This window comes from Protopterus annectens, chromosome 9.part0 (assembly GCF_019279795.1).
Source record: "Protopterus annectens isolate FY-2018-M chromosome 9.part0, PAN1.0, whole genome shotgun sequence".
Taxonomy (NCBI): Eukaryota; Metazoa; Chordata; order Ceratodontiformes; family Protopteridae; genus Protopterus; species Protopterus annectens.
Genome location: NC_056743.1, coordinates 1694493606 through 1694516099, shown reverse-complemented (window position 1 = coordinate 1694516099; position 22494 = coordinate 1694493606). Strand labels below are relative to the sequence as shown.

At 38.9% G+C, this 22494-nt stretch overlaps 1 protein-coding gene across 2 annotated transcripts in view; it reads left to right on the top strand.

Moving 5' to 3' along the window:
• Positions 1-22494, top strand: part of PDE4A (phosphodiesterase 4A) — a 1515730-nt gene that overhangs the window by 994653 nt on the left and 498583 nt on the right. For both annotated transcript variants that reach the window (XM_044084565.1, XM_044084567.1), the window contains exon 6: positions 2343-2455. In XM_044084565.1, coding sequence (XP_043940500.1) covers positions 2343-2455 — 113 coding nt within the window. The remainder of the gene's footprint in view (positions 1-2342; positions 2456-22494) is intronic.

The following is a 22494-nucleotide window of genomic DNA, read 5'->3' as shown; positions in this document are numbered from 1 at the left end:
TTCCTTTATATTTAGAGGCACCACAGCTTTTTAAAAAAATTCAAAACGGTGAATGGCTGTGTAGGAGGGGATTTGGGGATAGCAGAATGTAGTGCATTAGTTATAGTCAGCAATCTGACTGAAATGAAGACTGTCTTGTATTAAGGTTGAGTTGACATCAATGATTTTTTAGTGTCTGTTGCATTGTTGCTGGTAAACCACAAAAAACTTTAGCTCACATCTTATCTTACAGCCGTTCAGCAGTGTTTGTAAGCTTGGGTGTACCAAATGGGGAGAGTACATCGTTTGCTGTTCTACTGGTGATTGTAACATATGTTCCTCATTTGCAGTGTTTTGATGCCGCAACACACAAAATAACATTTTCTCCATCTGTCTGGAGAGGTTTTATACCACTGTTCAATAAAAGGAAAAATAAGTAAACAGAAATCAGCAGTACGCTTTTATATACTCCTGTTTCTTACAGGCTGTTGATTTAGTATTTTCTAACATATTCTTGTCTAAAAACATATTTATTGAGCTATTTGAAAAGAAACATTTCACTGTCTGAGTCCATTTCATGGCTCTTAACTTTTCCTTAAGTGACATCTTCAAATTCCATCATATAAAACTATTACATTCTTTGTTTCCGGAAACTTAATTATCTTTTTGGAGTTACTGTTCTGAGCCAAGTCACATTTTTGACAATTGTTTGCTTCTGATACAAATGACATAGGTGTGCTACTGCATCAGACATGGCGGTACGAATAAACTTGCTATTAAATTAATTTTTAAGTTGTAAAATGTGTGCAAGATTGATTTAGAATTCCAGCAAGGAAGATCAACTGAAAAACTATATTAATGAGTTAGTGATACATGTCCATGCCAAAACGCTCTCAGATGTTTGAAATATTTCATTTATTTATTGTTGATTTGATTTTGCAAGTATCACCCTCCTTCACAACACACATACACACACACACACACACACACACACACACACACACACACACACAGTCCATACCTCTCAACTGTCCAGATTTTTGCAGAATGTCCAGATTTTTGCCTCATATTTTTGGACCATTTTTCATATAATTGTGGTTTTCTGGCAAATTACTAAAGACTGAAGTCAGAAAATAATGACAGACATTTGGGTTTCAGACTTCATAACCTTCAGAAAATTCATGCTAATACAAAACCTGCTGTTCTATCAAATGTCTAAGTTTGTAAGACCAATGTTTAAAATTTGTCCCTATTTTTGGGCCTTTGTCCCACTTTTATTCATGGCTTTGTCCAGATTTCTTGCTCTAAGAGGTATGATGTCACACACACACACACACACACACACACACACACACATGCATACACTAAAACACTTAATTCTAACCTGCTGATGGTCTGACACTGCAAATACTGCATGAATTCCTGTAGTAGCACTTTTGGGAAGTAAACAAAATGTTTTAAGTAGAAACAAATAGTCCAACATTGGCACTTCCTTCATGTTTTGTATGTAGTAAGCTTTGACAGCCAAAATGTGTGACAGAAATGTAGCACAGTCTGTCATCCAGATCAGATGGATAATACTTAGGGAAGTCATGAAATCAAAAACAGGTGTAACCACAAACATCTGCTTTATGTGTGAACATGAGTCTGAGTTAGGTATGTTAGGGCTTTCTGTTGTAAAGACTTACATGAAACTGCTATACTTTCATAAGGCGGTGCAGTCCCCACACTGAGCAGAGGAATGCTGTGATGCAAAATAAGTGGCCAGTGTGCTACCGTGGTATAGCTGAAGGGATGCCTAATCACTGATGAGCTCCATAACCTCTCTAACTCTTCTAAAAGTCAGCTAGAATTGTGAGATATCCACTACTGTTGTGTTGAAATTGGAATAGATATTTCTTTATCCAAAGGCATGCCTTCTGGACAATTTCATTCCAAGTGTGACCAGATAATGACAGGAAATTAATGGTGCTGAGCAGCAGACATGCAGAGATTTCTCTGCTATGCTAGGCATGGTGTGAAGTATCCAGACACAAGCTAATGACATCACACAGTCTCAGTCAAAGTGTTATACTGTGCAACATCTGGCTTACGTCTGCTGTCAGTCCGCCACGAACAGCACAGCCCAAAACAGGAAGCAAAGTGTCATGACTTCCTATTCAGAAAGACTGCAGAGAGCAGGACTGTGTGCAGAACCTCAGTGAAGTGTGTGGCCAGCGGTGCTGTGGGGAAGGGGGCAATGAGGGAGCACACTAAAACAGGCCTTGCAGTGGACAGAACCTTTCAGCTTAGGAACATGGGAGTGTGTGGGTCACAGAGACTGAGTGGCACTGATCGTGTGTCTTCTTATTCCTTCTTTGTAGAGGAAACGTACCAGCAACTGGCCAAAGAAACTCTGGAGGAACTGGATTGGTGCTTAGATCAGCTGGAAACCATCCAGACTTACCGCTCTGTCAGTGAAATGGCCTCCAACAAGGTAAGACATCAGGATGGATTTTTCTGAAGAATATATATAAATAATGATGCCATATTATGACCCCTAATCAGCATAATCTCAAGTGGTTACTGCCCCCCACTCTACCTGTGTACGACTTTTGCTTAAAACCACCCCCATATAGCCATGACCCTCCTTTTACAGGATTTTGATCATCAGTTCCCTTTTAAGCTTTATCTGATTTCTGCATTTCGCTGCATGGTTTTCTTGTGAAATCTGTGGTTTTACTGTAGTTCACATTTGTCTGTATTTTATTGTAAGTGTATAAAATGATGAAATGAGACAGTTTTGCCAGTCTTCTGTTGCTTTTTACTGTGCAGATATAGACATCTGCAGTGCATGTGTGTTCAAGAAAATAAGATATCATTGATACACTAATGAATAAGCAATTCAAACGTCAGAAATTTAGGGTGAAGTGCTGATGCAACAAAGCCCCAAAGATGGGAATATGTTTCTTGGTTAATGTTTTGAATGGGTTGAACTTTACTGGTGCTGTTCTGCAGAGATGATTGTTAAAGAAGTGACAAGGGTGCAGCACTTGGAAATCTGGCTATAGTACTACTTATGAAGTCTTATTAACTTGGACGAAAACACTGTGAGGGTAATTCCGTTTATATGCCTGAACTGTTTAATAAACCAGCTTTTGAGTCTGAAATAGAGCCGATCATTTTCCTTGGCCTGTGGTACCTTCTTTGACTTGGATTTTGGAGTTTTTGTGGTTTGGTACCAGTTCCAGTTTTGATTTTGGTTATGGACAGATATATATTACCCTTGGATTAACAAGAAAGGAGATATCCACTAGAAAATGCATTGACCAAGGTACATTAGGATTTGTATCACAACAATATGAAGGTAGTTGCAGAAACATCTGTATCACATGGTTAAGCGCTATCCATGGTGCAATACAATTTGGGGCAGTAAACTGAGCCATTATTATCTGCACCATGGAATAACTAAAATTACCAGGGGCACACACACACACACACACACACACACACACACACACACACACACATAAATATTTATATCTATCTATAGAAAGATTGATATAGACATAGATGTAGTAGATATAGATATAGACGAGTTGTTTGAGGAATTAATGAAGGTCTAATAGGATGGGTGGCAACTGTGGGAATGTCCAGGGCACATTGATATATGCATCATGTGGGACATTAGCAAAGGCATGGTTCAATATTTACCATTTTGGAAACACCAGAACTCAACTGGGATCTAGACCACATGCGTCCCAAAAAGGACAAGTTAAGATTTGAGATTTGAACCATATGGGGCAGCTACTCACAGTGTCAGTAAAATCTGTAATATGAGTTATTAACCCAACTACAGTGAAGAGCACGTGATAGTGAATTAAGTAGAGCACAGCAGAGTCATTGCTAATGCCGGACTTAACTGGACAATGTAAGATCTATACCGCAGAGGCCACTTACTAAGCAAAATAAGTTCTGACACACAGTGGGTTAAAATACACCCCCAGGACCGTTCCCGTGAACTTCCTCCATGCTGTGAAGAAGAGCAGATCCACCTCAGTGGGGATATACCTGCTTCTGTGCTAAATGACATGTTGTATTAGTAAAATCTCTATGCAAATGTTAGCCCCAGAAACAATGCTGAGGGAGCCAGAAGCCTGAAGCTAGGTAAAAAATCCAAAAATGTGCAAATGTCTGTTTTTACCCACTGTGCCTTTTGGGGAAAAAAGGCACATGTGTAGGATGTGTCCACTTCTGATCAGAAGGATGGGATGCAATGTCTGTGAATGGTACATGGAACAATAGGGGCAATTCATTTTGACAAGGACTGTGACAGTATTTTCTCATGTTTTTTTTTTTTTATCCATTCAATCTACCTATCCATCTTTCTCCCTCAGTTCCATTTTTTTCTCTTCTGTTGTCTTTCTGTCACTGCTTTAACAATGTTAGTGACCTCTTCATTTGAACTCTAGAGTGCTTGAACTGGAGGACTGCTAGCTGTTGTTATGCCATTTCTTGTAGAACAAATGTGGAACAAGGGGTCGTTCAGCAACTGTACTGCTCCTCCAGTCAGGTCCTTGCTTTAACATTTACTTTGGTCCCATGGTCCTTCAGCTGTCGCTCCTTCAAAAGTCATCCTGTGAAAATTACGCTATCACTAATATGCAGTTAGTTTATGTAAAAAATATATATCAGGGACCAAAACTGCATGTATGTACTTTGTGTTATGTTTTGTCAAAGAGGCAAGGTTGGTAACAGAAAGTAATGGATTGCAAAAACATTTCTATTCTTGACTGTACTAAAGGAGTCATGGGCCTCATTTTAGAACATTTGTTTGGATGGAAAAAAATTACAGCCGACTGTATGATATGAATTGGACTCTGTTCCTTGAGGGTCTCTGACCAGGAATACAGGAAGCTTGAACTTAGAAACTGCTTGCTTGTGTTGTAGCAGATGACATTTTGAAGGTGTGCACTGCTAAAGCTTTCCTCAAAACTAGAACTGTGGCTCTTATGAGTATGTTCATATTCGTTTTGGTGTAATTCAGTGTAAAGCATGTAAAGGATGAAAGGAGGCTTTTGCTGTGCAGTGCTTTAAAGTGAAGGGAAAAGTCACTTTTGAGTTTGCATTTCCAAAATAGAGCCACAGTGTGTTTGAGCAGCTGTGGTACAACTGTCACTGAGATGTAGATGTGGGAGAAGGTGACACCCCTATTCTTGTTCTGCAGAACTGGCTTTCATACTCCCATGATACTATGTTCGTCAGGACTGTTTGCTTTTTAGAACATATGTAAAAAGTGCAGAAATGTGTTTTAAGTAACATGGCGGAACCAAAACATCATAGACTGATACAATGAGGTTTAACATAACAGCTTTATGACAGGTGTGATGGTACTGTCACTAAAAGACCTGGAAATAAAAAGTAGCTGCTACCAGGAAAAAAATGAATTTTTGAATTGCTTGAACACTTTGCTAGGAGCTCTCTATATGTGTAATTAAACTACAGCCAGCTTTCTGCAGTGACCAAGGATAAAACCCAAAAGATTATTTCTCATTGTTTTCACTTCCTAGTGGGTGCTTTCTTTAAAGGTTGTCTTCTAGTGATGTTTCTGTAAATGTTGTTGGGAAATTTAGCTGATTTGTTCTGAAAAATGAAGTGAAGTAGTGCTGGAAAAAATAGAAGAAATCAGCAAAGATGTTGTTTTACAAAGTATTCTAAGTTTCTTTCTGTGTTGGTTACAAATACTGTGTTTTGCAGATGTTATTTGCTCAAAGAACATGTGATAACACAATTTAACAAGAGCTGGAAGAAAATTAAAAAAAAAAAACAATTCTGATTCCCCAATGTGATTTCTATGTTCATGTGATGGTTGTTTGACAGGCAGTGCTCTGTGTTACAGCAGTAATGCTAACAGAACAGTCTGGAATGTTTGAATCTATGGTATTGTCAACTGCGCTAAGTAAAAAGCATTAAATTCAAGGCTTGGTTTTCTGCCAGAGATCATGGACACAGTTTATCCACATCCAATGTTATTATTTCTATACTTTCAGATTTTAGTGCTAAATAGGTTGATTGTAAGAGAGGTTCTTTCAAACTAGAGTCCTCACTGTGTAATGCCTTAAACCTCCTGTAGTGAAGACCCATGGGATATTTGCAGATGACCCCTTAAGAACATACAGTATTTCAGCTATGGCTTCGGAATGCCCTTGACTTCTTACTTTTTAAGTCTTTGTGTGGACATTCAGGCCAATAAAGTCAAACCCCAGTAACTGTAGACATGCCATGTTTCTGACTTTTGTGACTTTGCTTGTAAAGTATAAAGAGATTATTCGCTATACTTTAGAAACACAGGGCTTAGAATCAAGTCTGGTGCCTATAAACATTAAGATTCCTGCATAATATCCCAAACAACATCCAGTGGGCAAAAAGGTGTTACATTGACAAACCATTCAGTAAAAACTGCAAGAAAGACTCTTTCAAACTAGACTCTTCTTCACTGTGTAGTACCTTAACCCTTCTATAGTGAAGGCCCATGGGATATATAGGATATTTTGCAGGCACCTTAATGTCTATGGGCATCAGACTGGGTTTTAAACCACATGTTTCCAATAGCCAAAGAATCTACTGATTAGAGATAGTGTAAGTCAATATTATTTTTTTTCTTTCTCACATGCTATAAAAAATGTAAAGTTTTGTATTAATAAAGAACACATTCATATGCCTTTATGTAACAAATGTATAAAAACTGTACATTTAGATATGTAGATTAAAAATCAAAAAGCAACTTCTTAAAAGTTCATACTGCGAATAAATATTCAGTCTTAATGCTACTGTCCTTCCTGCTATCCTACTAAATGATGTATGAGTTAATAAATGAGATGTGAGTTCACATGGTAACAGAGCAGGAATTACGCAATTTAGATACATAGGTGAAGTACAGGGAACCACCGAATATATTATATGATTTTCTGACCTGAAATATGTGTTTCATAAGTAAAGGCGTCTTGTGGGAGTGTACCAATGTAGAACTGGTGTGATGGAGGGCCATTTGTCAGGAAAGAACAGTACTTTGTGTGCCATTTTAAGTCATGTACAAGTGATGTTTTTTTTTACAAATTCTGGCCAGTTTATTTTTTTTAAGTACTAGATAGTGATGAGTTGATTTAGGCAATCTGATAGCAAATTTTGCAGTTTTGTTGTAGCAATGTTCTAGTTTTTTGATTGATATTACGTCAGTGTTTGTAAGGATAGGTAAGGCCTAGAATAAGCTTGATAGGTTGTAGCAGTTGCTCTGTAAAGGAGGCCTAATTTATATTATATTTCTCACCAAGTATTGAATATGTCTGAAAATTTTAAGTTGATCGTGCAGAACAACCCCTAATCATTTGGTTTGTGAGACCACTTCTAGTCATTTTGTGAGGAAAGGATAGCAAAGTTGGAGATTTTTATATGTATAGGATCTAGGAGTAAAGAGCATTATTTCAGTTTCATTGGTGTTTATAATTAGTAGTGAGTGAGATAAATAGGTTCTATAGAGATAAATGATTCCTGAATGAGGGTTTGTAGTGACAGTAGGGAGGATGATGACTGGATTAGTGTCATCTGCATATTGAATTATTGTTGCATGAGCCGAGGCAGAAGCAAGGTTGTTAATGGAACTTTGTGGTATACCTGTAGATACTGGTGCATATTGAGAAATGTCAGAATGCCTTTTGTCTGTGTGTGAAGCTGTTGAGGTAGCCGATTAACCAGCTGAGTGAAGTAGTGGCAAAACCTAGTAAGATTATGTAGTCATTTTGGAGGGGAGACAGTATCAACATTTTGGAAAAATCAAGGAAGATTATAAAATCAAGTTTTTCATTTCTCTCTGTCTTGGAAAATAGTACTAAGGACAGACAGTAGAGCTGTGGTGGTACTATGAATGGGGTGAAATCCATACAGGGTATGTGAGGGGAGATTGTTGTACTGGAGGTTTTGAAGAACCCAGTTGTAGATGCACATTTCAAGTGTTTAGCAGAAGTGAGACAATAACAATGGGACAGAAATTTGACATTCATGTGCCACCTTTATGGAAAGGTAGACTAAACTATTTCCACAGTGTGGGAATAGTGGTTTCAGATGATACCGCTTAACTAACCAGATTTTTACAGAATGTCCAAATTTTTGCATCATATTTTCAGTTTATTCGTCATAAAATTTGTGGCTTTCTGATAAATCTTTAAGGATTGAAATCAAGTCACTAAATAATGACAGACATTTTTGAGTTTCAAATTTCATACACTTCAGAAAATACATGTTAATGCAAGCCCTGTCATTCCATCAACTTTCTAAGTTTATAAGAGCAATATTTTAAAATCTGTCCCTATTTTCTGAGCTTTTCTTTCCCGATTATTTTTGTCTTTGTCCAAATGTCTTGTTCTAAGAGGTTGAGAAGGTATGATTTGTTTATTTATTTATTTATTACATTTGTTAACCAGCTGATAAAGCTAACCAGCTAAAAGCCCTTTTTCAGCAGAGTCCCGGGAAGAAAACCTTCACAAGTTACAAAACAAGCATACAGAAAATGTAACCAATACATTACAGAAAATATTGAATAGAATTAGGAACTTCGAACAGTGACTTGAAACTAAGTAGGCTAAAAGCAGTATGGAAAAAAAGTACACTGTCGTCAATACAACTTAATTGCAAACACAGTAGAAAAACTTGCAAACAACATTATGAAGAATCTGTACAGCAGTAAAGTTAGCTAACAGTGAAAGATGTATGAACAAGTATTACAGCATATGAGAGAAAAGAATAAAAGAAATAAGTAGAGCATGGATGAAATTATACTGGAGAATAGCAGGAACAAAGCCAGTAATTGGAAAGGTGGCGTTTTACGAGTTTTTTGAATTCTTGATAATTAGTGTTTTGTGTGATTTGCTGGGGGAGTGTGTTCCAAAGTTTGGCAATTTTGTAGGACTGCAGCATCTTGTAGCATCAGTTTATCTGAAGATCTGAGGGTCCTAAGACTGAAACTAGTTGGAGAAGGTTAGCAAGAGTAGAGAGACTGCTGGGTTGGTGGATAATTTTGTGGGCCATGGTGAGTTGATTGAGGGATAACAGGTTAGGGAGTTCAAGCCAGCTGAGTTGAGAGAGAGCAGTATAATGGTGGGTCCTATATGGGAGATTGGAGGCAAATTTGGCAATTGTGCTTTATTTAACAGGATTATAGGTTACTGAGATCAGACTGGTGCAGGTTTGTGAAAATGAGAGAGCAGTAGAGGAGAGGAGAGAGCAGATGTGACTGAGCAGTGGCTAGTCTAGCACTGTGGGTTAGGAAAGGTTTAGCCCTATAGAGGCCACCAAGTTTGATATGAACTTTTTAGATTGTCAGAGAAATATGTTTGTCAAATTTTAGGTTTTCATCTATTGTGACACCTAGAAGTTTAGTTTGGTTGGTGAGGACTATCCTGGAACCATTTGAGGAAAGAAGAGTTAGAGAGAACTGACTTGATATATTTCTTTTGTTATTGAAGACTATTACCTTAGTTTTGTTAGGGTTTAGAATGAGTTGGTGTTCAGAGAGGTACTTTTCTATGTCTTGAAAGGATAATTTAATTTTTTCTTGAAGTTTTTGGGGTGAGGGGGCTGAACAAATGAAAGAAACATCATCTGCATATTGGACAATGGAGGCCAGTTTAGTTGCAGAGTTAAGGTTATTTATAAATATGCTAAAGAGGAGAGGGCCAAGTATAGAACCTTGGGGTACACTGACAGAGATAGAGAGCAGTGGGGATAGGTTGTTTTCCCATTTAGTTGCCTGCTGGCTGTTGGACAGATAGCTATAGAACCAGGACAGGGATGGGGAATCGAGGCCATAAGAAGAGAGTTTTTTTAAGTATTTGTTGATGACAAACGGTGTCAAATGCCTTAGACATATCAAGAAATATAGAGGAGACAAGTTGGCCTTCATTTAAAAGATAATGAATGGTGTTGGTAAATGATAATAGGGCTGTGTTGGTACTAGGTCTAAAACTATGTTGGGAACTGGATAATAGGTTGTGAGTAAGGAGATGGTTGAGGAATTGATTGTGGATGCACTTTTCTAGAATTTTTGAAAGGACAAAGGATGGCAATGGGATGTGAATTTTCTGGAAGGACCACCTTTGTGAAGGGGAATGATGTGGGTTATTTTACATACAGCTGGGACATAATTTTCAGAGATAGATCTATTAATTAGGTTTGATATAGGGTAGGCAATGTAGGGAACGGCGATTTTTAGAAATTCATTTAGAAATAGGTCAGCTGCGACGCAGCAGGGTTTTAGCTTGGATAGAAGAGTTTTTATGTAACTGGTATGGATGGGAGAGAAAGTGAAGGGGTAGTGTTTGTCAGGAGAAGGAGTGGTAAGTGTAAGAGGTTTGTTAGGTTGGTCATTTAGCAGAGTGGTTATGGTATGTACAAAATGAGTGTTGAATTGAGTAGCAATAGGGTCAGAATTATTAGAGGTAAGAGGGCAGGGGTTGAAGAGTGACCTGGGCTGAGGAGATAATTAATGCTTTGCCAGAATTTTTGGGGGTTGTTTAAGTGTGTATGTTGACAGGTTAGCAAGTAAGTTTGTTTATATTTCCCGATTTGTTTTTTTTAGCTTGGTTTCTTAGCTGTTGATATGCAGATAGGTTTGTATTGTCTCTGGTAATGTGGTCCACTGCCTAGGCTTTGTATCTTTGCTTTAGCAGCATTTTGGTGTCTGTGGTAAGCCAGGGAAGGTATTTGGCTTTTAGGCGGATTTTCCTGGTGGGAACTTAACTGGTAACTTGTCAGAGGCTAGAGTGGCAGATTTTATCTTTGAGTATTTTTTTCAAGACTTTTGTATGATGTTTAAAAGAAAGTTGGCATTCAGCTGATGAAATGAATCCAGATAAAAGCTACTAAATGATGTGTGGAATGGAAAAGAAAGCATTTGAGCATAGGCTATTCAAGCTTCTCAGCCGAGGCCAGGAGAAACTGTTTGGTGATGATGCTGGTGCACAACACATGGCAAAGTGATATGAGTGGGTCATTCTGAACACAGAGGGGAAAAAGGAAACACAGGCAGAAGATTAAAGGGACTAATTACTCTCTGAATCTCTGAAGTTACTTCTTCAGAGGTGGTTGTAGACCCATGCAAAGGACTGCCAGAATGGGGGATAGAGAGGAACTCTATAAAGAGATTCAAGGGGAAGGGCATAATGGTTGGGTCAGGGGGAAAGTAGTGATGAAGAAGAGGAAGAAATAAATGCACTTAAAAGGGCAAATTAGATGGACTTTTCACCTCCTTCTGTTGTCAGGCAAATATAATGTAATGGCATACATAAGATGTACAGTATTCCAAATCGATGAAAGCACAGCAACATAAGACTTTGTTTCTTGGTTTGGACTTCTCATATCTTAGCACTGTTTCTCTCAGGCTCATCTTTTCACTTGGGCTTGATGCCCTTTAGTGACTATCTGGAATGAATATGTAGTCAGATAGGGTTTATATCATTTCAGCGAATGGCCACATTGCCGAATGGTACTGCATCAAAAATGCAGTCCGTTCAACCCACCCATGTGGGGGGGGTTGCACTCCACCCACCCCTCACTAACTATATATATATATATATATATATATATATATATATATATATATATACCAACTCCAAATTGCACTACAGTGGGGAAAAGGGTAAATTTCCTGATTCCACTGTAATCTGCATTTTTGATGCAGTGCCATTGGGCGATATGGCTGTTCGCTGAAGTGATATAGACCCAATCAGATAATCAGCTCTAACATTCATGCAGTAATGTTGAACAACACATAACCCCACATGATACAATGAAGGAGACAGATGTATACTACCCCAGACTTGAATGGCTCAAGAGTGACTTCATATGGCATCTTAGTACTGTACCCCCATCATGCTGCTATTAAAGGGGCAACCTTCTCAGTCTGTTGGTTTGTATGGAGGTGTGGGTGTACTTGTAGTCTATGAACTTGGATCACAGCTATATTTTTTTACCTCCTTATGTCATTGTAGTTTTCTATAGAAATGCTTTACTAACGTCTATTTTGCTATGATAGAAACAATTCTCCACATTCATGACAATTGTTATACATAGCGTTGTATCAGGTGATGATTTATAACTGCACAAACCAACAGATATTTTTGTGGTTATTTAACCTACATGTTTTTGTAACTGAGACACAGTGTAATAGACCAAAAGTGGATTTAGGATGCACAGCTTTTAGCCACTGTAAGTCTGGAACATGAATAAAGTAAAGTAAGAAAAATATCCATACAAAACAATAACAGTGAAGCTTTAGGTGAATTCTAATGCCTGAGTCACAAATTTTGCAATGAGATCTGCCTGCTTTAAATATTAGGATTCATCACATTCATTCATGTTCAGATACTGATAAGCATAGATGTAGTGTGCTCCAAACTGCTGATTTGTTATTCAGAAAAACAGACTGTGGGTCTGAAAGGATATTTGTTTTACACTGATGCTGAGATGAGAATACTTCCATATACCCCTGGCTTGTGTCAACATCTTCCAAAATAAGAACCATAAGTGTTTATGTTTTCTTTCTTCTTCTTTCAGCTTTTCCCAGTTAGGGGTCGCCACAGCAGATCACCTGTCCGGTCAAGATTGGCAATGGAGTTTTACGGTGTAGAGTTGCCAGCCTGGTGCCCAACCTTCCACAGAAGGCACACACACGCACACACTCGCACCTAGGGCCAATGTAGTGCCCAATCCACCTACAGCATGTCTTTGGGATGTGGGAGAAAACCAGAGCACCTGGAGGAAATCCACGCTACCACAGGGAGGACATGCAGACTCTGCACAGAAGGCACTCCATCAGAGTACTGAACCGGAGAACTCTTGCCGTGAGGCAGCAATGCTAACTGCTGCACCACTGCGGCCGCCCCTCTACTACATCTGTTTGACTAATATTATGATTTTTTGTATCTTTTGCAATCTCTTATTTTATGTAATTATCTGCATGAAGTCTGAATTTTTTTTATTTCCACTTTGTTGATTGGGTTAGTCCCAGTTGGCTAGTGGGATTTTTATCATTGGAGAGCCAAAGTGTGGTAAATACAGACTAAGGGAAATCCCCCCTACACTTTTCGATAGCTGACACAAGATCTTTTACATCCAAGTCAGGTAGATGTAACCTCAGTATAACATCTCATCTGAAGGATGATCAGGAGTGCAGCACAGCACTTATTGCTATCCTGCAATGACAGTATTGGAAGAATAAATCCACGCACCTAGTGTGGGAATAGAACCCACAGTACTCTGCTTGTCTAGTATCAAAGGCAAGTGTGGTACTATTGAGCCACTGACACTTTTTAGTTAACTCTTTGTATAAATTATGCTGTTTAGAGCCTGAGGTATGACTGAAAGGACTTTGAGGCCATATACCTATCCAGTCAACAAATGTATAAGTAAGTAAACAAATAGATAAAAAGATAAATGATATCTTGATGTATATAAAAAAGGTCAAACTGCTGTGATTTTAAACGCTAGCAAATAATTATTTCAAAATAATATCATATTATATTGAAACATCAGTCTCAAGGCCATTGCAGGCATTCCACACTTCCTTAGCTATCCTTTTTGGAATAACAGTTAATGTTTGCCCATTCACTGTAATGTATCCTAATTCATCTTCACAGGAAAGTTGCCGTTTTCTTTGTATATTCCTGTAAATTCTTGGTAACTAAGCATAGTACGTGGAAATATGCTGCACTGGTGAAGTAGATCAGTGATAGAATAGGTTATATTCTCTAGCGCCTCGTGCTACCATGTGGCAAATGTAATGGTTGCCCTTATGTAAAATTTTTTTCCCCTATATAAACAATATTAACTTTAGACCAAATGGCCAGTATAGCTGTAGAACTGATAAGGTAATATATGCTATTAGATGTGGGTGCAATAAGTTTTATATTGGTCAAACAAATAGAATGTTTAAGGTAAGATTATTGGAACATTTGAGAGATATTAGGGTAAAAAAGTCAGAAAGTCCTTTGGCTCAACATTTTTATGAATATCATGAGGGAAAATGTGATACATTAACAGCAACTGTTTTGGAACAGGTTTTTGTGAATGAGTTAAATGATAATTTGGTTAAGAATGCTCTTTTAAAGAAATAAACTAGTTTTATTTTAAAGTATGAAACTTTAATTCCCAAAGGCTTGAATACAGAGTGCTGTTGGAAAAGTATTATTTAATTTTGTTGGAAATGCACTTTAATTTTGTTGGAAATGCACTTTAACTCTGTTTGTAATGCATTTTATTAATCTTAATGAATTAATTGTTTGATTGAAGTTAATAGTTGATGCTATATAAACTTTTGCAAATGTGTCATGTGTTACTCCTTGAAGGCTTACTGTGGCCGAGGCACTAGAGAATAAATATTGAACTACATTACTGGACTGGCTTTGTTGTTTTGCACCATGGTACAGTTTATTGTTCCTTACTTTGTTGTCGTTTGCCATATAATAGGTTATACTCTGAGTGGTTAAACATGTTTTTTTCTGATTCTTAGTTTATAAAGTAGAAGAACCTGAAAACTGAGGTGTCCCAATACCACACAGGTTAAAAAATATAAGATGTCATAACACTGGCATTAATACTATAAAAGACTTCTGCAAAAAATGTGTATAAAAACACAATAAAATGCAACAGTATATCAACATACTTCTGACAGACCCTGTAGTGCTTACATATCTCCAATGAATTATTCCAGCTCTGCAGTTATTCAGTCTTAGAGAAAGGGGGGCATACAAACATGTAATTGTTTCTTTATTCGATCCCAACCTCATCTCAAATGCTGGAATCCTTCCTGACCCTCTCAGTGACCATCTGCCAGCTTTTGCCAACCATCTCCCCTCTCCTCTTCAAAAGCATCACCACTACATTCAAACCCGTAACCTCTCCTGTTTCAACCCTCAAACCTTCTCCGAATGTCTAAAGCATATTGACCCCTACCCCTCGACAATGCTATAAGCTACTTCAATTAGTCCTTCCTAAGCCTACTAAAGCTCCATGCTCCCCTCAGAACTAAACGTGTCAAGTCCAAGCCCTCCCCCTGGCTCTCAAAAGAAACCAAAATAATAATGCATCAAAGAGACCACGAATGGAAGCTATACCAGAGAAATAAGAGACCTAACTCCTTCCTAGAATTCAAACAACTCTGAAACTCCATAAAAAATAATAACTAAGGATTGAAAACATACTACATCAAACTCCAATCCAAACATGCAACAAATCCAAAAAACTTTTGGAACTCCATCTCCTCCTTTCTCCACCCAGGAAACAAAGGCAACCCTTGTCCTGACCCTACCCTTACTGACCTTGAAACAGCCACCCAGTTCAACTCCTTCATGGACTGGTATTGCTAAACTGTCAACCTCTCCCCCCTGAAATCCCAACCACATCTACCTCCCATCCCCTAATCACACCTCCTCCCTCCCCTTTCAGCCTAAAACCCATTCCCACAGGCACAATAAAAAGACATCTTAAACTAAAACCTTACCATAACACTCCTGATAACCTACCATAAACCTTCCTCAAACTATCAGCTGACAGCATAGCTCTTCCCATTTCTATCTCAATGAACAGATCCATTCAGGAATCTTATGTCCCATCTATCTGGTGCCATACCCACATTATCTCTCTCCATAAGGGAGGCAATAACACAATCACCACCAATTTCAGGCCTATTGCCATCCTTTCCCCTCTTTCTAAAATACTAGAAAAAGCTATCTATTCACAACTGATGCCATATCTTATTCAAAACAATCTCCTTACCCCCACTCAACATGGCTTCTGCCCTGGTCACAGTACCATGACTGCCCTCCTGTCATTTCTCGAAACCATTAACCTAGCCGATGACTCAGGCAAACACACTGTTTCTAGATCTATCAAAAGCTTTTGACACTGTCTCCCACCCCTTGCTCCTATTCTAACTCTCCTCTCTCCATCTCTTTCCCTCCTCTCTATAGCCTATTTCTCCAGCTACCTCTCTAATCATCAACAGGCTGTACAATGGAAATCCTCAACTTCTCCCTTCTTACTTAAACCAACTGGGTTCTGTTCTAGGTCCTCTACTCTTCAATGTATTTATCAACAACTTCCACTGCACCATCCCTGAGTCCTCACTAATACAGTATGCAGATGACTTAGCAATCATCTGCCTAGCCTACTCACCCTCTGACCTACTATTAAAAACCCAATCAGCCTTCACTAAAAGAGAAATCTGGATGCAAAGCAATAACTTGGCCTTAAACGCCACTAAAACCAAACCGATGATATTTACTCCCCCTAGAAACTCCACTATCGACAAAAACTCATTCTCCATAATCAGCCAAAATAACATCCCCCTCGAAATTGTCTCCAACACCAAACTACTCTGCATTACCATTGATGAAAATCTAAAATTTAATACCCATATCCAAACCACCATTAAAAAAAAAACAAAAACTAGGACTCCTGTACAGGCACAAATACTACCTGAGCCCTTTCACCAGAAAAATCCTAGCCTCCTCCTTCCTTTTCCCCTCACTTATGTACGGGGCTCCTCTATTAAGCAATCTACAACTAGGCCTACAATTCAAACTCAAATCCTGCTACCATAAAATAAGCAAATTCACAACCAATTCTAAAAACTCAACACACCACTGCCTCTCCCTCCGTACCTTGCAATGGCTTGAAGTACCCTATTACCTAAAATTCCTTCAGCTTTCCACTGCCCACAAGATCTTCTTCAAACCATCCAGCTGCCCTTCTGTTGCTACCGCCTTAACCCCTACATACCTAACTGCTCTCTCAGATCTGAAAACCACAACCTTCTTCAACTCAACAAACCCACTAGACCTCCTGGCCAACGTCTGCTGTCCTGCTCCATAACGAAACTATGGAACCCCCTTCACAATACTTCTAACCATACAAATTTCAAGTCTCTCTTGTTCTCCCACCTATCTTCAAAAGGGACATGCCCATGTAACGCTCCTACCTAACTTCCCCTCTTTACTCTCTCTCTTTGCCATTCCCACTTTTATGCTCATTCCTCTATTCCTCTCACTTATTTCTCACAACATATCTATTCCTACTTTTTCACCCCACTATTCAATTCTAGACAATCTTCTACAGCCCTTGGGAAAACCTTCTCAGATTGTCTCAGCCTTCATGAAACTAATGCTGTTCAGATAGTGAATTGTCTCAGATTGTCTCAGTCATATAGATATATTTCATTTCTCAACCACATTCCATTCTCCTTTATCCACTCTCAAGATTGTAATCCACCCACCTGCATGGTGCTGGATTCTCAACCCGACGTTCACGTCATACTGCTTTGTGTTATTAACATCCTAAATTATGCTGTACTATACTTGTATATAAAATGCCACATTCTTAACCTTATGATTATGTTTATGCTAAGTTGTATATGTATGTAATTAATCATTGGAGCTTTTCTCCCTGGGCCTACACTAAAAACAGACTCTTCTTGGTCCAGTGGACTTCCCCAGACATCAAACTGAAATAAATAAATAAATATTCTTTGGTTGTACGACCTCAATGTTACAGAAATTATATAGCTGGGATGTATCATATGAGGAAATAGAAGATTTAGAAATAAATAAAAATCCAAAAATGCTAGAACAGCACCGGTAATTTATTGTATAAAAAGCAACCAGGATAAGCGCTTTCCTCTCAAACAAAAGACTTCATAAGATAACAAATATGGTTACTTCCATCGTTTTTGGATTTTTATTTATTTCTTGGTTGTGATGATTTTATGTTGGTGTATTGTGGTTTTGAAATAGATGATTTACCAGTGCAATGATATGTCAGATGTTAAGAGGTGGCTTCTGTGTTTTGTCATTGATATTCTTTATTCCTGCAGTTTCTGTGAATGTATTTTAGGTAGGTGTGTTTCACAAAAGTATTGGTGAGTCACTTAAATACTGAACCGAATAATACATACTGAAAGTAGGTATAAAGACTGCTTCAGGTGTAATAATGGATACTTAGCAGTAGTATAGCTTGGAAGCATACTACATGAAGAGCTTGGCAGGTGAAATTTAGAATTTACTATGTGGCACATTGTAATAGAAAAATGTGCTAAATTATAATTTCCATGTATTCTTAGGCTGTACAGAATTCATACTCATACTATATTTAATTGTACTGTGTTATAAGACACATATATGTATATTATGTTATCGCATACTTACAGCATCAGATGTTATATGGTCAACATCAAAAGTTGTAAATATTCGAAAATTAAAGCAGAAATCTCCATAGAGAAGATTTCCATTTACTGCACTGTAGTGCGATCTCGGAGTTGATATATATAAAGAGCAGGAGTGGGGGGGGGGGGCTGCTTAAAACGTTTTCCTTTTTTTAATTATTTTTGTTTTATTTTCGAATATTTACAACTTCGAACATGTGGTGTCCACCATATAATGTTCAGTGTTGTAAGTATTCGATAACATAAAATAGACCCTTATTCTAGGTGGAGCATAAGTCATGATTTACAAACAACAGTGAGCTCTTGATGTTTGATATATAAAGCTTGTTTTAGGAAACTATGCAGGGGTCTCAGGAAGTGCATGCATGGTCGGCAGGGGAGTGGTTCCAAGGAGGGAGCAGAAAACCAATCTGGTGACCCCCTGCCATAAACAAACTCTACAACAGAAGGAGGAAACTGATGCGGAATAAGGTGAAGTTCCAAGACTGGAAAAAGTTCCTTATCAGCCTCAACAAAAGGTTGAGATCCCTCATCAAATCCTCTAAAACTAGCTATGAAAACAGAGTTGTAGCAGATAGTAAAGACAGCCACAAGGCCTTCTATAGTTATGTAAAGAATCTCCACGGCAATACCCAGATTTGCTCTGAGCTACTGCACAATGGTACCTCCTATATTGAGCCAACTGATATTTGCAATATACTGGTTGACAGATTCAGTGCTAACTTTACCCCCCCCCCCCCCCCCAAAGGACCAATCACAATACCAGTAGATTGCTTGGCACCCAGTATTACTGCTGTACAGGTTAAAACAGCACTGTCCAAGGCCAAGAATACAGCTTCTATGGGACTTGACAATATCCCTGGCTGTGTTCTACATGAACTGGCACCTCACCTGTTTGCCCTGTTCAATCACAGCCTCACCTCAGGCTGTGTCCCTACAGAATGGCGCACTGCTACAGTCATCCCTCTCCACAAAGGAGGAGCAAATACAGACCCCAGGAATTATTGCCCCATTAGCCTAATGAGTCTGATACACAAAGCTATGGAATGCATCATCATGGACCTAATAAACAAGGATATAGTAATCTCCAAACTCTGGATCCTACACAGTTTAGTTTTGTGAAGGGTAGATCATGCCTGCTCAACTTGGTCGACTTCTTTGAGTCAGTCACCAGAGCTGTAGATGAAGGCAAGGTGGTTCATACAGCCTACCTTCATCTGGCCAAGGCCTTTGATACCATTCCCCACTCAGGAATCATAGAAAAACTCAATAAGCTAGGCATCAACTCCTATATCACTAGGTGGGTTGCAAACTGGCTCACAGATAGAACCCACAGTGTGAAAGTAGCTGACCCCAAGTCAGACTGCTGACCAGTCACAAGTGGAGTCCCATCTTGGGTCCTTTCCTGTTTGGTATCTACTTCTCTGAAGTCCAGGCCAACAAGAAGGGACTCTGGGTGACAAAGTTCACAGACGATTGCAAGTTGGGAGCTATTGTTAATTCCCCAAGTGATTATGACATCCTACAGTAAGGCCTCATTGAGACCAATGACTGGTGTCAGAACTGTGGCCTTAAGTTCAATGTCAAAAAATGTGTCGTCATAACCCTTGTGAAAAACCCGGTTCCCTTGAATTACCAAAGTGATAGTAGTCCACTGAACACATATGGCGTTATAAGAGATCTGGGAACACACGTTGACAGCAACCTCTGTTTTGACCACCACGTTGCCACTGTAGTCAGAAAGTCCTTCTGTATGGCACATCTCATTACTAAGGGTTTTGCATCCATGAAGAAAAAGGTCATTGTCTCCCTCTACTCTTCCCCCATTAGGCCAATCATCGAGTACAATACCCCATTTGGCATGTATCGCACTAGACACCTCCAACAGCTGGAGAGGCCACAAAAGTACCTCACAATGAGGATCCTAGGCCTTAAGCACTTGTCCTATATGGACAGACTCAAAAACCTCCAACTATTCTCTGTCTCATATCGCCTACTTAGAGGCGATCTTTGCTTGACTTACAAAGCCATGTCTGACCCAGCTCTGTTAGAAATGCTACATCTAAAGAAATCCCAATCCCTCCACACCAAATGCTCCAGAGACCTCAAACTCATTACCACAATCAATAGAACATGCTAGAGAGACAGGTTCATAACCCAGATACTGCCCATGCTATGGAATAGACTCCCATAAATGTCAAGCAGAGCACCTCACTGGCCCTCTTCAAGAGAAATCTTGACGAGTGGATGGGAAATAGAAAATTCACCCCAGGGATCACTCCAGTGGTTCTACTCGACAGAGGCACTGGGAACTAAGGTCGGGTGGCACGATGCCATGGTAATCCTATGGACTAGGCTTGTAAAGGCTCCAGGACCATTAATCAAATACACACCTATGAACCTATGAATCTCTGGATTTGTGGCAATGGGATAGCCAGCTGTACCACCAGTGATGCAAGATTGACATGCAGTTTGGGCTGTGGTGAAGAGAAAATTGGGTGACTGTTGCCAGCTTCATCAGAGAGGAGAATGTGGGATTTTAACACAGACCAGCACTTTCTAATGGAGACTAGTGAGCGTCTCCATGGTTCAGTATAATCAGCTTAGACTTCACAGCACCATATAGGGGGTAATGCACAGCAGACAACTCATCGGCACATCGGACGATGCAGTGGTGCAGCGGTTAGCATGGTTGCCTCAAAGCAAGACATTCTCCGTTTCGATTCTCGGCTAGGGTGCTTTCTGTGCGGAGTCTGCATCTCCTCTCTGTGATAGTGTGGGTTTCCTCTGGGTACTCCAGTTTCCTCCCGCATTACAAAGATGTGTCCAGAGTGTTTCTCCCCAGGTCTCTGCTGAAAATTGGCTCGTTCCAAGTTGGACTTTCCCAGAAAACAAATGTTAAATAAATAAATATTTGCACTCAGGGGAGTGTGGTTTGTTGAACAGTAGGTATCTTGCACCGATGTTTTATTATAAATCCACACAGTAAAAATGAACTCTTATTGATCCAAACAACAAGAACCAAGTTACTTAAGTGCTTTCGTCTCTGTCAGATCAGAGACTTCCACAGAAAACTGATTATCATGGTAAAAATACTGATGAATACTAATTTGTATTGTAATTCCTATCCTCTAAAATCACACCAGCCGGCATTTTCTGTACCATTTCACACTTTTCAGTGTAATGAGAGTCAGTCAGATGAGTTTTTGATTAAATAAACCACTCTTTTTTGTTTGTCAATAAAGTGATCTGGCAATCAAATGAACATAACCCATATGCATATATATCTGTATGTATATATGGGTCTACTTAATTTAATCTAATGTGAATAAAGTCAACATGAAAATGATCGACAAAAAAGATCTAAATCAGAATGGTTGACAGAAACTAAACACAACCAAAGGTAATGTTTTTGCAGGGGGCACCTGCACCCACCACCCTCCTCACCATCACCAAGGTCACACTACCATGATCAAAGGACATATAGTCTTTACTACTATAGTATCAATGTTGTTGATATTGTGAGCTTTCACCCTTTTTTGTCAACTATTTTTATTGACTTTGTTCACATCAGATTAAATTAATTAGATCCACAAGCACACAGGTATATATATATATATATATATATATATATATATATATATATATATATATATATATATATGGATTGAGGGCTCAGTGTCTGTTATTCTAAAAGTGTATTAATTCTAGTTTAAGCACTTGGGCTTGAGGCCAGTTATTTTACATTAAGAGGGTCCGTGTTCTGCACTCTTGTGGGAGGAGAGGCTGGACGCTGTCCTTCTGAGCTGGGAATTTCTGGTTAAAGGCTTATAGTGCCTGCATATTTGAACTGCTTCTTACTGAAATTGGTACACCTTGTTTGCTGTAGCATAGACTAGATCCAGGCCTGCTGAATCTAGCTTTGTTTGTATAACTTGAGCACTAATCCAGACATTCTTTAAAGTATTCAGTTGTATTTATTACTGCTGGTAGTAACTTGATTAAAGTGTAGCTAGCATTTCTAAGTCTTTTGGATTAAGCACTTGGGCTTCAGACCAGTTGTTTTACATTAGGAAGGTTTGTGGCCTGCACTATGGTGGCAGGACAGGTAGCTTATATCCTTCTAAGTTGGGAACTGCTGATTGAGATCTCAGTGTCTGTTATTCTAAAAGTGTATTAGTTCTGGTTTAAGCACTTGGGCTTCAGGCCAGTTATTTTACGTTAAGAAGGATTGCGGTCTGCACTCTTGTGGGAGGAGAGGCTGGACT